The 19,021-nt window shown below is 44.7% G+C and overlaps 1 protein-coding gene across 1 annotated transcript in view; it reads left to right on the top strand.

Moving 5' to 3' along the window:
• Window positions 1-19,021, top strand: part of ESYT1 (extended synaptotagmin 1) — a 72,379-nt gene that overhangs the window by 20,842 nt on the left and 32,516 nt on the right. Inside the window, exons 2-13 of the mRNA XM_048489628.1 lie at window positions 9,442-9,483; window positions 9,572-9,706; window positions 10,873-10,946; window positions 13,230-13,302; window positions 14,832-14,921; window positions 15,408-15,463; window positions 16,186-16,309; window positions 16,415-16,591; window positions 16,803-16,885; window positions 17,195-17,243; window positions 17,566-17,655; window positions 18,724-18,816. Coding sequence (XP_048345585.1) covers window positions 9,442-9,483; window positions 9,572-9,706; window positions 10,873-10,946; window positions 13,230-13,302; window positions 14,832-14,921; window positions 15,408-15,463; window positions 16,186-16,309; window positions 16,415-16,591; window positions 16,803-16,885; window positions 17,195-17,243; window positions 17,566-17,655; window positions 18,724-18,816 — 1,086 coding nt within the window. The remainder of the gene's footprint in view (window positions 1-9,441; window positions 9,484-9,571; window positions 9,707-10,872; window positions 10,947-13,229; window positions 13,303-14,831; window positions 14,922-15,407; window positions 15,464-16,185; window positions 16,310-16,414; window positions 16,592-16,802; window positions 16,886-17,194; window positions 17,244-17,565; window positions 17,656-18,723; window positions 18,817-19,021) is intronic.

The raw sequence follows: 19,021 nt of genomic DNA, 5'->3' as shown, positions 1-19,021 counted from the left end.
AATCCAGATACAGAGATTGTTCTCCTGAATCAACAATCCTCGGGCTATATTAAGAAGGGACTGCAAGGTAGATTACCCATACCTACTGAATTTGATTTGGTTCATCCATAGGTCAGTATATTTCTCTATGGAACTGAGAATATGAGCCAGAGATTATAACTGGGTTATGATTATTTATCTCTGAGTTGATTTGATTAACTTCGGAAGCTTCATATTTCCAGAGGCTGATGGTGCCGTTTCAACCCCTGAGCACAGAGTAGAAATATTTTTAGAGGGTTGCACCCCAGGGTTAGCTAATTGTACAGCTAATTAATTATACAGCACACAAGATTCATATGGCCGTTACGGTTTTGATTCAGTACCGAATCATGGTCCAGGCTGTGGGAGAGGGACTTTCTTCAAAATAGTTAGAGGCAAAACACTTTCAGTTACAGGCAAGACACTGATTACTGGAATTGTTTCCATCCTGCATCCCCCTAGCTTCATCTTAGACTTTGGTGTTTTCATTGAAACCTTTTGGGAATGTACTTCCTGCTTTTGTGTGTGCTGAAGACGGAGAAGTGATTATCCTTTGATTTAATCCAGTGTCCACAATTCTGTTCTCTATCCCTTAACGCAGTTATCACTTCATAATTGTGCCTTGCTGCATGCTGGAACTTCTTGCCACTAGATTGGTACCTTCCGTGCTCTTACTGAAATGTATGAGACTTGCTCTAGCTTGCTGCTCTTATTCATTGTAATGGTAGGGCACAGGAGAGCATTATGGTGGATTGGGTCCTAAATGCCAGGGTTACTATACCAAAATTCCTTAGCAGTGTTGGATAATTATTTTGCAACTCATTCTATCCTAACCCCTTTCTACTTTTATCAGAGTTTATACCTGAGCAAAAATGCATTGTGTAACTTATACTAACTGATCTTTTTCTCCCTCAATACTTTTTTGAATTTGGTGCTTTTATGCCTATTTTATGACCATTTATCAGACTTCTCTTTAGTGTTGTCTCTCTTCCCCACTTTATGGATTTCTGTACACCTCATTCACATTTAACTGAGTACTGGAGTCATCTAAAATTCATGTGCAAATCTGCTGCAATTTAAACCCAGAACAAAATGGGATGTCTGTCCCCCTTCCTATCACACACGCACTCCAGAATATATAGCCCAGACAAGAGGAGGAAGCTGGTAAAGTGGCTACAGACTATTAAATGAACAAAAAATGTATTCAGAGAATAATATGTAATAAGCCTGTATTATGGGAATAATTGGTTTGAAAAATGGCAGACTTTTAGGCTGCAGCTACATCCTTTGTTCAATTACTGCTTTTTTCAAGGGCCTCTGTTTTTCTTGATCACATTTTACTTTGATATAATTACATCTCACTCAGTATGTTCTGCATTTTGTGGCCATTTTGCCTCTGCTGTTTACCCTTTTTGTTTTCATGATTGTGTGTGTGTGCCTGCCTGCCTGCCTCATGAGGAGTGCCCGCCATCCAACAAAGCGGACCACAGTCCACTAAAGCGTGCCACCCGTTCATTTTTGCCGCAACGAACTAACATGGCAACTTGTCTAGAGATTCTCTGCCCTTGAATATCAACGTCAGAGTGTTAAGGCAGCAAAGACGGCAGTGCTGTAAACAAAGCTTTTTCTGTTCTTGGTCTCCAAACCCCACCCTCTTTATGTGGATGAGAGGAAATTAAACAGCTGCGAGGAGGGCCTGTTCTTGACATTTCCTCCCTTGCCCTGAAGAGCTTCTGTGGCTTTCTTCAACAGTTCTGAAGACTAAAAAGAGAGAGAAGTGATTACAGGCGCATGGATGGGAGTCTCCAAAAGCTGCCTTCTCCTGTCTGGCTGGAAAACACACTCAGACTGGAAGGCCAGATGAAGCCTGAAGGCTTAAATTTGGCAGTGCCCCTTGATCGGGGTGCCGCCTCCTCACTCAGCAGAACACGGGCCCTTTTGTCTCAAGGACAGAGGAGTCTGTTGGCTGCTTTTGTCTGGTCTCATCCCTCAGATCATCACAGAGTACAGACTCTGGAGTGGCTGTTTTCTGCAGGAAGCAGCTGTGTATGGAAGTGTACAGCCTGCACTTCATAAAAATATCTTCTTCTGGGTGGAAAACAGGGGGACGACAAGGACTGCATCACTAAACCTGTGCTGATCTCTTAGTTACTTTTCCACTGCCAGTTTCAATCTAGGGGGGATGCGCACATACTTTTGATTTCCTTTAGAGACAAGATACCCCTCTCCCGACCCTCTCAAGCTGAGTTTTAACTTGCCCTTCGATTGCCAGCAGAGTGGTATTTGAGCTGTTTAACAAAACAAAAATGGTACACAGCAGTAGGAACAAAGCAGTTCCTGGATTAACTCTCCTGTTTTTTTCCACTCCTGTCCCTCTAAGAGAAATTGAAGCTCCCTGGGTGGAGACTGTGTCACTTCTGAATGGTGCCTAGCAACCTGTGTTTGCTCTTCTCATTCTCTCCCCCGCACCCAGGTTACCAGCCCAACTGTCATTGGCCACCTGGCTTCTCAGAAGCAAGGGGTAAAATAGCCTGGAGCTCTAGAGGCCCAGACACTGCTGTGAAAAGATTGCAATTGCCAGCTGCTTTCTGAGTGGCTGCCAAAGGGCACTGCCTGTCAGAAAGCTATTTGTGGCAAAGCGTTTCTTTCTTGCCCCTCTTCAGCAGGTATAAACTGCGCAGAGCTTCGAAATACTGGTTAAGTGCTGTTAGTAGAGTTCCAGGAAAGTTATGTGACTTTGCGGAGAGTGGGAGGATCATCCATACCATCCATCCTGACTCGAATCGTCTCAATCAGATTGTGCCAACAGAGACAAACCTGGACCACTGTCAGGTTTTGAGACTGAAGTCAATAAGTGGACTCTGGTAACTGGATCAGAAGTCTTTATTGATGACAACAAGTACCTGGCTTTCAAAAAGCTGGTTCTGCCAGACCACGAGAATACAGTTGCCTTTATCCCCCCAGAATTCCCGCCATAGTTCACCCCTCCCGGTTTCCCATGGAATATGATAATAATAGGACAGAAAGAGAGATGTCTGGGAGTTGAGCATCTCAAGGCTAGCGCAATGATAGTTCTCAGCCACCTGCCACCCCTCCTGCTGGGAAGGCGCCAGGGTTGCTCCTAGTTAGCTACAGTTACAAGCATCAAAGGAAAATGAAGGGAAAGATCCATTAACATATCAGGTGAAGGAAACTGCCCCCTCCCCACAGCCAGGTGTGACTCCACACACTCTCTTCCATCCCTTTGATGGCAGAAGAGAGACATCCTGACAGCCACAGTTCCAGAATGTGTGCAAAGTAAGACACATCACATACTATAAAGACACTTAGCTGGCTAAAGTACTTTGTTTTAATTTTGTTCCTAACTGCTTTCTTGGTGGTGTTTGCAAGTCCCATATGATTCATTCTGTAGGCCAGGGTATCTCAGCCTTGTTGAGCCAGTGGGTATTTTTTAAATTTTGAAAAATTGTAATTACCGATTACTGAAACCGATTATTACCATTTATTACCAATTACTGAAGCCGATTTTTACCGATTACTGAAACCGATTATTACTGATTATTACCGATTACTGAAACCTACTATTACCAATTATTATCAATTACTGGAACAGATTAAATTTTGAAAAAGGGTAATGGGTATCACCATGAAATGGCGTTCATGGTGTGCAGGTCAGTCACAAAATGGCTGCTATGAGGGAATGGAATCAATTTTTTCCTTTGGGAAACAGATGCAATTTGGTTTCAGTTTCCAAAGGAGCAAGGAGGGTTTGCTTTCTGCACAACCACAGAGAAAGGTTGCCAAGTCCAGACAGTGAGAATGTGTGTGGCCAAGCGAGGCTACGCCAGTGTGGTATAGTGGTTAATGGTGGTGAACTCTGATCTGGAAAACTGGGTTTGATTCCCTATTTCTCCCCAAGAGCACCAGACTCTGGTGAACTGGATTTATTTTCCCACTCCTGCACATGAAGCCTGTTGGGTGACCTTGGCCCAATCATGCTTCTCTCAGAACTCTCTCAGCCCCACCTAACTGCCTGTTGTGGGGAAGGGAAGATGATTATAAGCCATTTTGAAACTCTTTTAAGGTAGAGGAAAAGCAGGGTATAAAACCCCATTCTTCTAAGAGCTGTGATGCATCAGCCCAGGATGAATTTACCATTTTGCTAGTCGGTAAGCTGGTATGGAAGCTGGCTGTTGTTGCTTTTCTGTTTCATTCAAGACCCTTTGGATTTTGTACTCCACACTGAAAAAGCAACAGGGCACCACAAACCACACTGGCAAGCTTCATGGGCCCCTGTGTTTGGAATCCCTGCTTTTAACTGAGTTCTAGTTCTAGGATAGAATGACATGTGTTGGATTCAAATCCCTGCTCTGCCGTGAAGTTTGCTGGGTGACCAGTCATTCTCCCTCAGCCTAATCTACCTCACAGGATTGCTGTGAAGAACAAAAGCAGAAAGGAGAATGATGTGCTCTGCCCTGAGCTCCTTAGAAGTGAAATAAAAATGTACGGGAGAGGGAGAGAAAGAAACACATGGGGGGAAACCCAGCAATTTTCATTTCACAGTCTGTGGGTTTGTGGCTAAGACTGTAGGACTCTAGTTTCCTGACCCATCTGTGCCAAGCCAACCCTACTTTTTTTTTGTTACCATGGTGATTACCATGCAGGAAATGAGCTCCAGTGAACCACACACTGGAATACCTGAAGGTAGCTGAGTAGATGGCAGAGACTTTCCGAGAAGCAGCTGCAGTGCCCTACTGACAGGTCATCCAGAGCAGAATTTACATCCTTTGATACCCGTCACCTTCTTTGGACTTAGGAGGGTGTAAATCTGTTCAGGTTTGCACTGTTTATCAGCCCTGCATCAGGATGTTCCCACCCACATTTCTTCTCTTATCCCTGATATCTCATTTCTCCTTGAAGCTACCTTAATTCATAAAAAAAAACCTTCCTAAACCTGTTCCCCAGCCTTGTGTACACGACCTTCCTAGGAATTCCCTATTCTCTCAATACCCATCACCACCAGACAGTATTTGGATCTGAAAATGTATAAGGCATTTTCACCAGTAGGCTAGTTCCTCCTGACAGTGCTTTGGTGATCCTGTGGAAGAACAGCTTTTGAGGGGGGGGGGGGGGGGGGGGAATCTGCTTGTTCCAACCTCTTTTCCTATAACTGCATAAATGTTTTCTTTATCATGAGACAAAGCTTTTGCGCCCCTGTACCAAACACTGCCAAAAGCTCCACCCCAAATTCTGCAGCAAAGGTGACCCACATTCTGTTCTACAGAGCATGGCTTGCTTTTGAGATCCAGCTTTGTTTTAAATAATTGTTTTTGAAATGGGAAACTCAGGAATTGAAAGTGAGAAATGATGAGAGCAATCTCTTTAGGGGCCAAAGCCATAGGCTAGTGTGGGTGGGAGGGCAAAGCCAAGGTTATGTAAGATGCTGGGGTCTTGGTGAGTCAGTTTGCAAACATCCTTTACCAAAGTAGACAGTGGTCGTCGAATCCCCACTTGAAGTTTGCACGCAGATCCAAACCTGTTCGTTGTGAAACCGTGTCCTCTTCATCGGAGTTTCTCCCTCCCCACCGCAGTGAGCACACAGCAGACACACCCGGTTGCAGAACTCTTAGCAATCCCCACCACCAGGCGAGCTCACTTTGCCGGTCTCCCCTGATTGGCTGGCATGCCTTGATGGGGCAGGACCTTTTCCCACTGCGGAAACGTACATTGAAGGGCCTGATTAAAAAAAAGCGTGTAAAAGTTTAACGTTTAATTGTGCAAACAGTTAATCGTTACCTGTGTAAACCATTAACAATTCAAAGTTACACTTTTGACTGTTTAACGTTTGCGTCCCCTTCTGCTGGGCGATCGCAAAAGCGGAAACAAAACCAAGGAAAGGCTGCGCGCGCATCGCAGTGCTGATTGGTTGCCCGAATTCCGTGCCACACTCCAGGGCGGGAAACAAGTCAGGGTTTCAACCCTCATCCCTCCCCTCGGATCAACTCTGAACCCTGTTAATGGGGTCTGTGCCACTAGCAACCAGGTCCTGCCGGCAGCATGATTAGCTTGGGGGAGAATGGCGTAGAAACGGAATCTGCCACGCAAGCAATGGGGAGGTCGTCCCTCAAACCTGGTTAGTTTGTGTTCTAAAACCTGGCTAAGACAGTAGTGGGGATTTGACCAGTGTTCACATGAGTTCAAGCTTTTCCTTCTGTCCGACAGGCAGCAATAAAAATACCTCCCTCATTTCTCCAGTGAGTTTACCTCTTCCTACTTCTGGTGAAATGGACTCTGACCTTTTAAAGCTTAGGCCACAAAACATTTAATTGTGTTGAAGATGCAAAAAAGCTGCAAGAAAAGTTCTGGGGGAGTTTGCAAGATGTTGGATTCTGTGGTTGATAGTAGATGATACACTTATGTGGCATGTTTACAGAATGCAGATATCCCGTTACAGATTTTGAGGGGTTTCCCTCTCTCTTAAGACATGTCTTCCATTTATCTGTTTATTAGATTTTTATCCTGCCCTCCCCACCAAGGCAGACTCCAAGCAGCGAAAAGAAGGTCTATGTGTGTGCACAGGTATTACATATGCACACGCTTTTTTGGTGCTGAGTTAAGCCTGGATCTTTCTCTCCTCCCCACACCAGTTGCTCTCCTGTCCAAATTTATCAGCATCTTTTGGTAAAATCTGCCCTCTTTTAATCTTGCTGGTATCACATGCTGTTGTAATAGTTACATTTTGTCCTTGTCTTGTGATAGTTCTGTGAGTGTATTCCAAAATAGCGCAGACTGACTCTTTGCAATTGTGCTAGATCATTCCAGTTAGAATCTTTGAGAATTAGGAGTTCTCTCTAAGATCTACTTTTTGGAAGTGAAAAAGAGCAACTTGGCTGAATGGCAGAATTCTAAATGTGTTGTTCTGTTGTTCCCATACATCTACAAACACACATACAACCATGCACATATTTTTTATTTTATTTACTTAAGTTATACCCATCTTTCTCCCAACAAGGGATCCGAAACAATTTACATTGTTTTCCTATCCTCCATTTTATTTTCACTAACTCCGAGAAGGAAGTTTGACTGAGATGGTGGGACTATCCCAAGGTTACCTAGTGAGCTTCCATAGCTGAGGGGGGATTCAAACTTGAATCTCCCAGATCCTAGTCTGACACTTGCCACAGGTGTCAAACTCACAGCCCTCCAGATGTTATAACATGGTGCTGGCAGGGGATGATGGGAACTTTAGTCCATAACATCTGGAGGGCCACAAGTTTGACACCTAAACTACTGCACTTCACAAGCTTCCTGTATATGTATAACTTTAATGTTTTTGACATTTGGATAATCAGTGCTGCCTCCCCCCTCAATTTGCACCCCAAAAGATGTGCTTGCCTCCAGCAATGTCTGTTTTGTTTACTCCAGTTGAGTAAGAACATGCCTATCAGTCAAGTGTATTTTCATCCTCCCATTTTCCCAATGAGCTCAGAAATCCTCCTCCTCAGTTATATCTTTACCACAAGCCTTGGGAGATGTGTTAGGCTGAGGAGTGAGCTTCATGGCAAAATGGGGATCTGTCATGTTAGTGTTCCTTCTGACTCCTGTGTGGGGAGTAAGGTGGGGAAGCTAAAGTGAATAAATTTCATATGTTGTATTTAGAGTAGTCTATCATTCTCTGGTTCTGTAAAAAAAAATCCAACGTGAAAGAAAGTTCCATATAGGACAAAGGTCTGCAACCTGTGGCTCTCCAGATGTTCATGGACTACAATTCCCATCAGCCCCTGCCAGTATGGCCAATTGATGGGAATTGTAGTCCATGAACATCTGGACATGTAGTCCATGAGCATCTGGAGAGCCACAGGTTGCAGACCCCTGATATAGGAAATCATAGAAATACTGCAGCTGGTTGTAGATTTCCAGCTCACATGCATCAAGTTGTGCATGTAAGGTACATATTATGCATGTAGAATGGTTGCATGCAGCATGGGAGCCTCATAGTTTCCCATTTCTTATTATTAGGTTAAAAAACAACCCAAATATAAACAAGGATCTAAAATGCAAATTACTGAATACAGAACTGCCATCAGTTATAAAAGTTCAAACTTCTCATTCTGAACAGAAAAATCATTCAATTTTTTTCAACTTTCTGGACATTTGGGCTGTGTTATAGATCAGTTTACACAGGCAAATGCACTCTGCTAATTTCTCCAGCCACTCCTCCTCCTTCAGGATAAGTATGTTATGTGTGGAGTGTTCTTTCTGTTTTCCACATGTGTACACATAAGCATATGTGCACACACAAGCATGACTGCTTTCTTTGAACTAGTCCTGGAACAATATTTGCATTCTGTGAAAAACTGGGGAAAAATGTTCAATTTACCAACAGTGTCAACCCTGAGAAAGAGGAAGGGTTTGTGTGTGTTTCTGATAGCAGTAGCCTAGGATATTAGGGGGAAAGTCAGCTGATTTTCTCAAGGCAACAGTCAGACAAACACCCTGTAAAAGCATCCTCTGCAGTCCGTCCTCTTGCCCTTTCTATTCTGAGCAAGTCGATTAAGAAAGCAGAGAAAATTGCTTCACTGAGCAGCTGACACAGCGGTGGGTGATGACTAAACAGCACAATGTGTTCCAGGGATCTGTGGCCCAGGATCGTGGTCCGCTTAGAGTTCTTCTTCTCTTCCTTGACCCGTGTTCAGTCTTATCTTCTCCTGACAGCACTGTGGCTTATTTAAGGGTCCCAAGTCCCCAAGTATTTGTAGAATGACTGTGTACCCAACAAATATAGCCTTTTTTGCACTTCTGAAATTGTTTTAGTTTATGGTGCTAAAAGGGACCCATGAATTAGAGGCCAAAACTAAGTGATAATGTTAAATTTCAAGTTTGGGTCAAGGCATTAGTTAATGACTGATAGAGGAGGGGATAGGTGGGTATCACTAACAATTTCAGTGCTGGGGATACTTGAAAGCACATTCTTGCAAATTTATCACCCAGCTGCTAATTCTGTCACTTCCTTTTGAAAAAAAATGAATTTCAGAATGGTTCATCCTGCTTCAGGGTTTCCTTTTTTCTATCTGTCATCTTTGTTTACTGCACTTTCTCCAAGGATAGCATGCAAGAGATAATCCTGGCTTATCCTGACAGCAGTCCCATTGTGGCAGATCAGAGAGAGAGATGGTGATGGGGGTCACCTGGTGAGGTTTGTGGCTGAACAAGCAATTTGCACCCCAGCCTGTTAGGTCTAAATCCATCTTCTACAGTGTTTGTCTAGTAAAATTGCAGTTGTTTAGAATGCCCACAATCTTGACTGTAACCAACATTCCTAGCTGATCCACTTTGCAGCATTGGTGGGGAATTTTTTGCTTCTCCCCGGGGAATTTCCACAGCACTTTGCTGGATCTAATCCATGTCTCTTTTCCTTTTTAGGTCAGTTTCCATGATGTTGAGAAAGTTGAATGGCTCAACAAGGTGAGAAGCAGTGGGCTCTTATTATTTCTCTCCTGTCCTTGATCATACTGCATTTAACATCACCATTTCTCTACTCCCTGCATGATAGATTCTGGCCCAGGCATGGCCCTTCTTTGGCCGGTACATGGAGAAATTGCTGGTGGAGAACATCACACCCAGTATCCGGGCCTCCAACAACCATTTGCAGACGTTCACCTTCAGCAAAGTTGACATGGGGGAAAAGGTAAGAGCCAAGAGAGGAATATAAAGCTAGTGTGGCATAGTGGCTAGAGTGCTGCGCAAGAATCTGGGAGTCTGGGGCTTGAATCCCCACTCTACCATGGAAATTTAGTGGGCCAATCACACTTTCTCAGCATAACCTACCAAGAATGATTGTTGTTAGGAGAAAAAAGTAGTGGGGGGAATGTTTTGAGTAACTTTGGGCCCCCTTTGGGAGGGGGGGGGACATTTAAATACCTAAATATTTGTTTAGAGAATTGGGGGAAAATCCCAGTGTATCTGTGCACAATAACAATCAGACTCCCCTCACACCAGAGTGGCCACAAACATGTGGAGCCCTTCAGAGGTCAGTCGGCACAGTTCTTCAAGGCATTGTCCCATCTCTGATGTCAGCATCCACAAGCTAAAAATAAATGAACAAAGAAGAAGGAAATATAATTTCCACGGAACAAACTGACCTAATAATGAATTTGCCACAGCTTATCATATATACAAGGATTCAGCAATAAAACCCCAACAATAACTACTACTTTTTGGAATGAAAAAAGCAGGATATGAAATTTTTGGCTGCTGTACAAAGAATCACCTTGACTCAAGGAACTTGTGAAATGTTTCTGTGGACCAGCACTGTTCCATAGCGATATGGCAATTAATGTTTAAATGAAAGCCCCCCCCCCAGTGGCCTGAGGGGGAATGGCAGCTGCAGCCATCAGTTGAGGAAAGTACAGAAAACTGCTGTGGACACTCCATTGCCACTGTGTCTTTGTGCAAAACATTGTGGTTTACACACAGTCACTGAAGTGATTGTCTCAGAACACTGAGGAAAAGTTCACCGAGGAGACTGGAGCAGGGAGGAATTCCTCCCATCTTTTAGTGATATAGTGGTTAAGAGCAGGTACACTCTAATCTGGAAAACCAGGTTTGATTCTCCGCTCTGCCACTTGAACTGTGGAGGCTTATCTGGTGAACTAGATTGGCTTGTGCACTCCAACGCATGCAAGCTGGGTGACCTTGGGCTAGTCACAGTTCTTCGGAGCTCTCAACCCCACGCACCTCACAGGGTGTTTGTTGTGGTGGGGGAGGGGGGAGGAAAAGGAGATTGTAAGCCCCTTTGAGTCTCCTTATAAATCCAAACTCCTCCTCCTCCTCTTCTTCTTTTTTAATTCCTAGCCACTCAAAATCCTTGGAGTCCAGGTTCACAGTGGCACGAACAAGAATCAGATCCTGCTGGACCTAACAGTCAGGTGAGCATAAGGCTTTATTACCCTGGTATGTTGGTTCCCCAGAAAAGCGTAGAGCTCGCTCTCAGATGAGCTGTATTTTAACATTTTGGATGTGTTCTGTATATTCTTCCCTGGGAAAGTGCACATCCTGAGGATACCTTCCTGAATCGGGGAAGTACGAATTGCATCAAGATCCAATGGATAAGAGATACAGATAGGAAACCCTGGAAATAAACAGTCTGATTTGGGAAGGAGGCATCTTTTGGGGATTTTTTTTTAGTATTCCCAATGGAAAAATTGGGCAATTTGGGGGAGTACAGGAAAAAACTTGTGAAAAATCTCTCTTGGAATTAGTGGAATGCTTTTTAGGATCTGGTATTTCTTATTCAAAATTCAGAGCATGAACACTTCTATGTAAGGCAATCTACAGAATTAGATTATAACTTCCAGCTATACTGAAAACCTGTGTAACATTTACTATGCTATAATGTATTAATGTAGTGAGTTCAGCATTTTCAGTGTTATAGAGTATATCCAAATATGGCTCTGTCCAAATAATACACTTTTTTCTAATCTCATCTTTTATTTTGTCCCACATCTCAGACAGCAAAAAGTAATATACATGTGCTAACGCAGCAGAGGATACAGTCGTTTATAGCTCTACCTCAAGTACTGGACATATTAGCAGTTTTGCTTGTAGGAGTCTAACAGTGCAATCTAGAACAGAGTTACTGCAGTCTACACCCATTGAAATCAGTGGGCTTAGACTGGAGTAACTCTATTCTGGATTACACCATAAGAGCCCCATTGAAATGGAGGGAGGCTGAATCCACTCCTTAAAGCAGTGCGCCACCACATTGGTGGATTTGCCCTCCCTGGGGCACTTACCCTAGCAGAGGGGCAGTCCCATCGGTTTGCAGCTGCCCTCCCATCGCTGGATTGCAGCACTGAACACTTCGCCAGCCTCCCTGGGGCAGGTCGGGGGTGTGGCCAGGGGAGGAGCTGACATTGCTTTGAACTTAAACTGCCCTTTCAGGTGGGTGTGCGTCTATTGAGGCCCATAGAGGCTCCTGGGCGGTGGGGAGGCTGAGTTTTCCAACCATTCTGTGCCGCTTGGGGCAGCTGCAGCGCTGCAACTTGATGCCTGGCTCCTCGATGGGGCTATAACTATGCAGTCCAAAGGGGACGGGGCAAAATGGCATTGAAAGTGGGGGAAGGGTTGCACCAGTGCCTGTGCCATCAGTGCCATGCAAAGTGGCATGGCTGCTGGCGCTGAGGGACTTTCCCTGGCACAGGGTGCTGCAGCACAATAACCAGTCAGTGCTCCTCAATGCCATAATTCCTGTGCTTCCAGAGGCTGCACCAACGTTCTGAGATGTTCCCTGAGGTGGAGTCAATCAGCTCCAAAAGGACTTTCAGGCTGTAAATACCCCCTATGCCAGCAACCAACTTATACCACCCGAAAGCGTAGCATAAGTCAGACTTCCCAATGGGACTTTTCAGGCAGTTGTGTTTTTTGAAATGCTTCTCTCTTCGAACACCATCTGAAACCACATTGGAGGCAGCACACATGCATTGCTGCAGCACTGTCTCCGGCCATTACTCTACCACCACCACCACCCCCTTTGGATTGGGCTGCCTGAAATTAGAAGATTGTAACTATGTTTAGGATTGCACTGCTGTATTTCTAAATCCCATTAATACATTAATAGTTTTATACGAAGTTATAAATAATTCATTTTATGTTGTTGAAGCAGTAGAGCAACTTTAGATTTGATAGGAAAATAAATGTTGCATATAATTCAATTTCCCCCAACATGTTGAAGAAAAACAGAGGGAGGGGAAGAAATCCTCCCCCCCCTCCCCCAGTGGCTTCAGAGATTTACCTGTCTGATAGGTGGGTTAAGCTAGCAGGAGAGCCAGGAAATTTAAGGCCCCTGTCGGTGAAACTTACTAGGTGACTGTGAGGTGCCTCTCAGCCTCTTTGAATTTTCAGGACTATTGTTAAGAAGGGTAGGACAGATAACTAGAGGGAGAAGCGTCTTTCCTTCCAGTTAATCAGCCCAGCTGGCACTTTATCGGTTCATGGAAAGAAGGAGGTAGATTGGTTCAGCTTCCTGTGAGCCCTCTTCACAGAAAGGCAGAGGTTGTGTGTAGACCCATTGCCACTTGTATTTGTAGGTCATATTGGGACTTCTGCCATGTGGAGGACAGGGGATTATCAAAGATTCATTGTTGTCAGATTTAACAGGTTTCTTTGAATTCTCTGGGCGCTTCATATCACTGTCTTTCTCTGTGCTGTAGCTATGTCGGTGATGTTCAGATTGATGTGGAAGTGAAGAAGTATTTCTGTAAGGCTGGGGTGAAGGGCATGCAGGTAAGATGTACCATGGCTGAGAAAAAGGTTGCCAGTTAGGAGCATTTGGGGGGCAGAGACTAGAGAAAATATCACAGCATCACTAACATTCTCAGCGTTCCCCAGTCACTCGTAAAAAAAGAAGGATGTGAAGGGTTCACATCCAGAGCGTCATAGATTCTATAATATTGTCTCCCTCCCCACTCATTTTTGCTTCTGGTCTGAAGAGAGGGGCCAGAGTACAACAGTGGGAGATCACCCACTGCCATGACCGCTGAGAACGGTATCTTGACTCAGTGGATTGAGATTAGATACGGGCAGTAGAGAGGCTGATGTGATTGCTGATGATGCTGTGTGTGCTCTAGGGAGGATTTCCTCTCAGCATCCTGACCTAGTCTGTCTTGTGGCATTAGACATTTCTCTTCCGCCTATAAAGTATCAGTGCAAGCTCACAACAGTTCCACTGTATGTCTCTACCTTGGCTTTCCTTAAAATGGCATTGCTTCCTTGCCCATACCCTCTTTCTTCTGATAATTCAGTGTTTAGTCTTCCATCCATCCAAGCTGAGTTCCTTGTTTCAATTTTAAAGGTACAGTAACCTCAGGGAGAAAATAAGGGCTGCTCCATCCATCTCTTTATTGGTGTTCATTCCCTTCAAAATGACATGTGAAAGAAATTCCCAACCTCCTCCTCATTCTACCTGGTTCCTAAATTAAGGGTTAATCCTAGAGGCATGCTGTACGCAGGGTGAAAGCATTCCCTCTACTGCTTTTCGGAAGGAATGACACCACCCAGTGATATTTTACGAGCTTCGGGGACATTCTGTGAGTCTTTTGGCACTTTTATTGAGAACCAGTGTGGTGTACTAAGAACATAAGAACAAGCCAGCTGGATCAGACCAGAGTCCATCTAGTCCAGCTTTCTGCTACTCGCAGTGGCCCACCAGGTGCCTTTGGGAGCTCACATGCAGGATGTGAGAGCAATGGCCTTCTGCGGCTGTTGCTCCCGATCACCTGGTCTGCTAAGGCATTTGCAATCTCAGATCAAGAGGATCAAGATTGGTAGCCATAAATCGACTTCTCCTCCATAAATCTGTCCAAGCCCCTTTTGAAGCTATCCAGGTGAGTGGCCATCACCACCTCCTGTGGCAGCAGATTCCAAACACCAATCACACGTTGCGTGAAGAAGTGTTTCCTTTTATTAGTTCTAATTCTTCCCCCCAGCATTTTCAATGTATGCCCCCTGGTTCTAGTATTGAGTTAGTTAGTTTTGGAGCAGTATCTGGGAGACCCAGATTCAAATCCCCCCCTTGTGTCATGGAAGCTCGCTGGGTGATCATGGGCCACTCACACTTTCTCAGTCCAGCCTACATCACAGGGTTGTAATGAGGGCAAAACAGAAGAAAGGAGAATGATATAAGCGTTTTTGATGCCCATTAGGTGGGGTGTAAATGAATTAAATAAATGTTATCTTCTATTTGCTGCAAAGTACAGGTATTAAAATCATGTCGGTTGGAAACCAACCAAGGGTCAATCTTCTTTTCCCCCCAGATGCATGGCATGCTGCGGGTCATCCTGGAACCTCTCATTGGTGACGTCCCTATTGTCGGGGCACTCAGTGTGTTCTTCATTCGCCGGCCAGTAAGTATTCCTCCAGCCTGTTTTCATGCGGCTTTTCTATAGATCGGATTGAATGTTTGTGATCCATAGATCAATATGTTTGGTTTGTGATCCAGAGGTCAATATGATCACATCCCCCCCCCCCCTTTGGCCATCAAGTTACAACTGACTTACAGCAACACCATAGGGTTTTCAAGCAAGAGACTTTTGGAGACAGTTTGCCATTGCCCTCCTCCGGATCACAGCTCTGGTATTCCTTGGTGGTCTCCCATCCAACTACTACTCAGGGCTTACTTTGCTTAGCTTCCAAGATCTAACAAGATCAAGGTAGCCTGGGCTATCCAGGTCGGGCCTTTGCATCCCATACAGTGGCATATCTGCAAGGGGGAAGGGGGCGGGGTGTCAGATTACCCTGGATGCAACGGCATGGGGGTGGGGGGGTTGCATACCCTCACCTTACAAAGTATTTCTATGACTGGTATAAAAATGTGTCTCCTTCCTTTGCAGACTCTGGACATTAACTGGACTGGATTTACCAACCTCTTGGATATCCCTGGGTTGAGGTAAATTGTTCACCTTATAGTAATTTCAGATTTGGGGATTTTTTCCAGCCAGAAAAGGAAACTGCATGAAAACAGTTATTGTGCTTTCCATTCAAATAGATCCCCAATGGGAAGAAAGGTGGGATAGAAATAAATTAGTGAGAACAGTGTGACTCTGGCCAAAACAAATCAGTAGCGGGGAGTATTTCAAAATTTCTGCCATATATAAAACTGAACTTGCTTAGAGAGAACTTTGTGAAGTGAGGAGGCATGATTAGAGAGTCAGCATTGCATAATGGTTCAAAGGTTCTTGATAATGGTTCTAGGATCTTGAAGTCCCTACTTTGCTGTAGAAGCTTGCTGGGTGACCTTGTTCACCTTATAGTGGCTTCAGATTTGGGGTTTTTGCACAGCCAGGAAAGGAAAATGGTCCCCCTATCTCAGCCTAATCGACCTTCCAGGTTGTTGTGAAAATAAAAAGGAAGAGAGAACAGTTATGTTATAAGCTGCTTGGGTTCTCCATTGGAGAGAGAAGTGCGATATAAATATCTAGAATAAATAAACAAAAATAAATTATGAGGGAATGGAGGAATGTGTGGTTGCAGGAGGAAGTTTCCTGGAATGATATTGTTGTTCAGGATCACATGGGAAAGGCACATGGGAAAAGTTTAGGCACATGGGAAAATTTTAGGGGGCAGTATAGCAGGTATGTGGGTGCTATGTTAAAAAGCTTTCTTCTGCAGCTCAGTTTCTGACACAATGATTATGGACTCCATTGCCTCTTTCTTGGTTCTGCCCAACCGCTTGCTCATCCCATTGATCCCTGACCTGCATGACGCAGCTGAGCTCCGCTCTCCTGTGCCCAGGGTAAGACTAACTCCAGAGTGTTTGTGCGCACGCGTGTGTGTGTAAATAAAGGCTTCTGAATTAAAAAAAAACACCCTTGTACCTGATGCACTTTCTCTTCTCTAGGGTGTTGTCCGTGTGCATCTGATAGAGGCCAAAGATCTACAGTCGAAGGATAAATACATCAAGGGGATGATTGAGGGCAAATCAGACCCATATGCCATTGTGCGAGTGGGTACCCAGGTCTTTACCAGCAAGGTCATTGATGAAGACCTCAACCCCACATGGAATGAGACGTATGAGGTAATTAGCCACCCCCTTCCCCTAGGTAGCAACTTTAGTACACATATCTAAGAGGATCTCGACCTCCATTCTGTCTTTTCTTCGTGACTTAGCTTTTTCCTCTTCATACAACACAACTGTCGTTCCCTTCATTTTGCTGTTTGAAGAGCACCGCTCCAGCCTACACAGTAGTTGGTGTCGGCTCTGACCTCCCACCCCACTATCCCCACAGTTCATTGTACATGAGGTACCGGGACAGGAACTGGAGGTGGAGCTGTACGACAAGGACCCTGATCAGGATGACTTCTTGGGCAGGTGAGAGGCTAGATTCTGTCTCCAGCTCTGGCAGGAGAATGTGGCCTAGTTGAGGCTGAGTTCTAGGCCTTTGTTGTTGTTCTTCTGATGCTGAAAAGATTGGGAGCTAACCAGTGAGCCAGAGCAATTAAGACCCCAGTCGGAAAGCCAATGACTTGGTCCTCAGTTCTGGAAATAGAATCTTCTTGGAGATGAGGTGATATCTAATGGGACCTATGTGACCGGTGGTCACTTAACCTGCTGCGCTTTTGGTGTTACTGCTTGAAATGCAGAGAAAAGCAGATAAACCACTATTCTTTCCTTTCCTAGGATGAAGCTGGACCTTGGGGAGGTGTCCAGGGCTCATGTGCTAGAGGAGGTGAGCATGATGAAATTATCCGAGTCAAGCAGCAGGTCAACAGTGGAGTCTGATTTTTATTGGCTATAAGGAAGTGAGGAAGGCTGGAGAGGGATGGCTTGGTGAAGATGGCTGGTGGTTCTTGAGGCCCTTGATCTCCACCTCAACCCTTGAGAGGAGTGGTGTGATGAAATAGAAGTGGTTGGCTGACTGTGAAGGCTAGAGGAGCTGTAATTGATGGCAGCAGAGAGGGATTTATGGAGATGGGTAGTATGATTAGAAGGACATCTCATTGACTGTCAGTAAGCAAGGCCCTGATGTTCCTGATTCTCCTTCTTGGCAGTGGTTCCCCTTGCAAGATGGTGGCCGGGCACGTGTGCATCTGCGCCTGGAGTGGCTTACCTTGATGCCAGGTTCCTCCAAGCTGGATGAGGTAAGAATAACAATGGATCTAATTTGGGATGGATAAGTTTGCAGTTCAGGGTTACATGTTGGCTTTATTGTCTCCCCAAATGAATATAAAAAGCTGCATTATATTGTGTCATTCCACTGATCCTTTTAAGGTAAGATTGGCTTGTATCCAACCATTCATACGAAGAACCATTCATACAAACAATTCCCCTCCTCCTTCTCTGTTCTTATGAAGCACTTTCTGAAAAGGTTGTTCCCAGGGTCACATGACATGTATGGAGAGAATGGTGGCTGTGTGAATTGGAGGGAATGGTGAAAGAATAAGGAAATTGCTCCCTCTTTCAGGAGAGCTGCTCTTGCTGCTGCTGGAGGAGGAACAACAGTGTCTGCCCCTCCTTCCTGCTCATTCCACGTGTGGCTCCTCTGAACAGGTCCTCTGACTCCGTGGATGGTTGATCCAGGTGTCAGAAGGAGCTGGTGGCATGGAGAAAAATGTGGGAACACTGTTTCCAGAGACTGGATGATTGGGTACAGCCCATTGTCCATGGTAACTGGCAAGAGCTCTCCCAAGATGTCAAGCAGAGGTCCACCTCAGCCCTCTTACAGAAGATTCTTTTAAAGTAGAGATAGCAAGTATTCTTGAGTGAGTGTGGCTTTCTTCACAGTCCTTCCTACAAAGTGTTCCCATAGAGAAAAGGCTGCTCAAGGAAAGGAAAGGAACCTGCATGGACTCAAGACCGGAGATAGCAAATTCAGTATCGGAGCTGCATAGTAGTTAAAACAGGGGACCAGGTGTCCTGGTTCTGATTCTATGGGGGCAGTAGACTTTAGTGGAAGACTGGGCTGGAAGATATGACGTTGGGGAGCTAACTGGGGAAGCCTCAGTGTTAAAGTTATGCCTGCAGTCTGGTTTGAGTTCAGATGGGTTGAAAAGAGAGATAAGAAGAAGATTTTTACAGATATGCATGGTGAAATCTGTATTTTCCATTGAGAGCAAGTCTTGATCCAACAGGTGAACCAACTAGGAACATTATGAGGAGAGATTCAGAGCTGGCTAAATGTTATTTTTCTTTCTTGTTTGTTGTTGAAGGTTCTTCAGAGGAACAAAACTATCTCCTCAAAGCCAGAGCCTCCATCAGCTGCCATCTTGGTTGTCTATCTGGACAAGGCACAAGAACTCCCGGTGAGTAGTAAGAAACCCCTTCGTATGGAATTTTTGATGTAACTGACTCTGTCATCATCTAGACAAGGCTGTTCAGATGTGTGGGTATGCATTTAAGTTTCTTATCTCACCTCATTCTAAATGATTAAGGGGTTTAAAAACAGAATTCAATTTGATTTGTTGTTAAAAGAGAAAATATAGGCAGTAAGGTGATCTGGAAACTAGT

The sequence above is a fragment of the Sphaerodactylus townsendi genome, linkage group LG03 (genome assembly GCF_021028975.2).
Source record: "Sphaerodactylus townsendi isolate TG3544 linkage group LG03, MPM_Stown_v2.3, whole genome shotgun sequence".
Taxonomy (NCBI): domain Eukaryota; kingdom Metazoa; phylum Chordata; class Lepidosauria; order Squamata; family Sphaerodactylidae; genus Sphaerodactylus; species Sphaerodactylus townsendi.
Note: the sequence above shows the minus strand (reverse complement) of the source record. Positions and strands in the feature narration are given on the sequence as shown.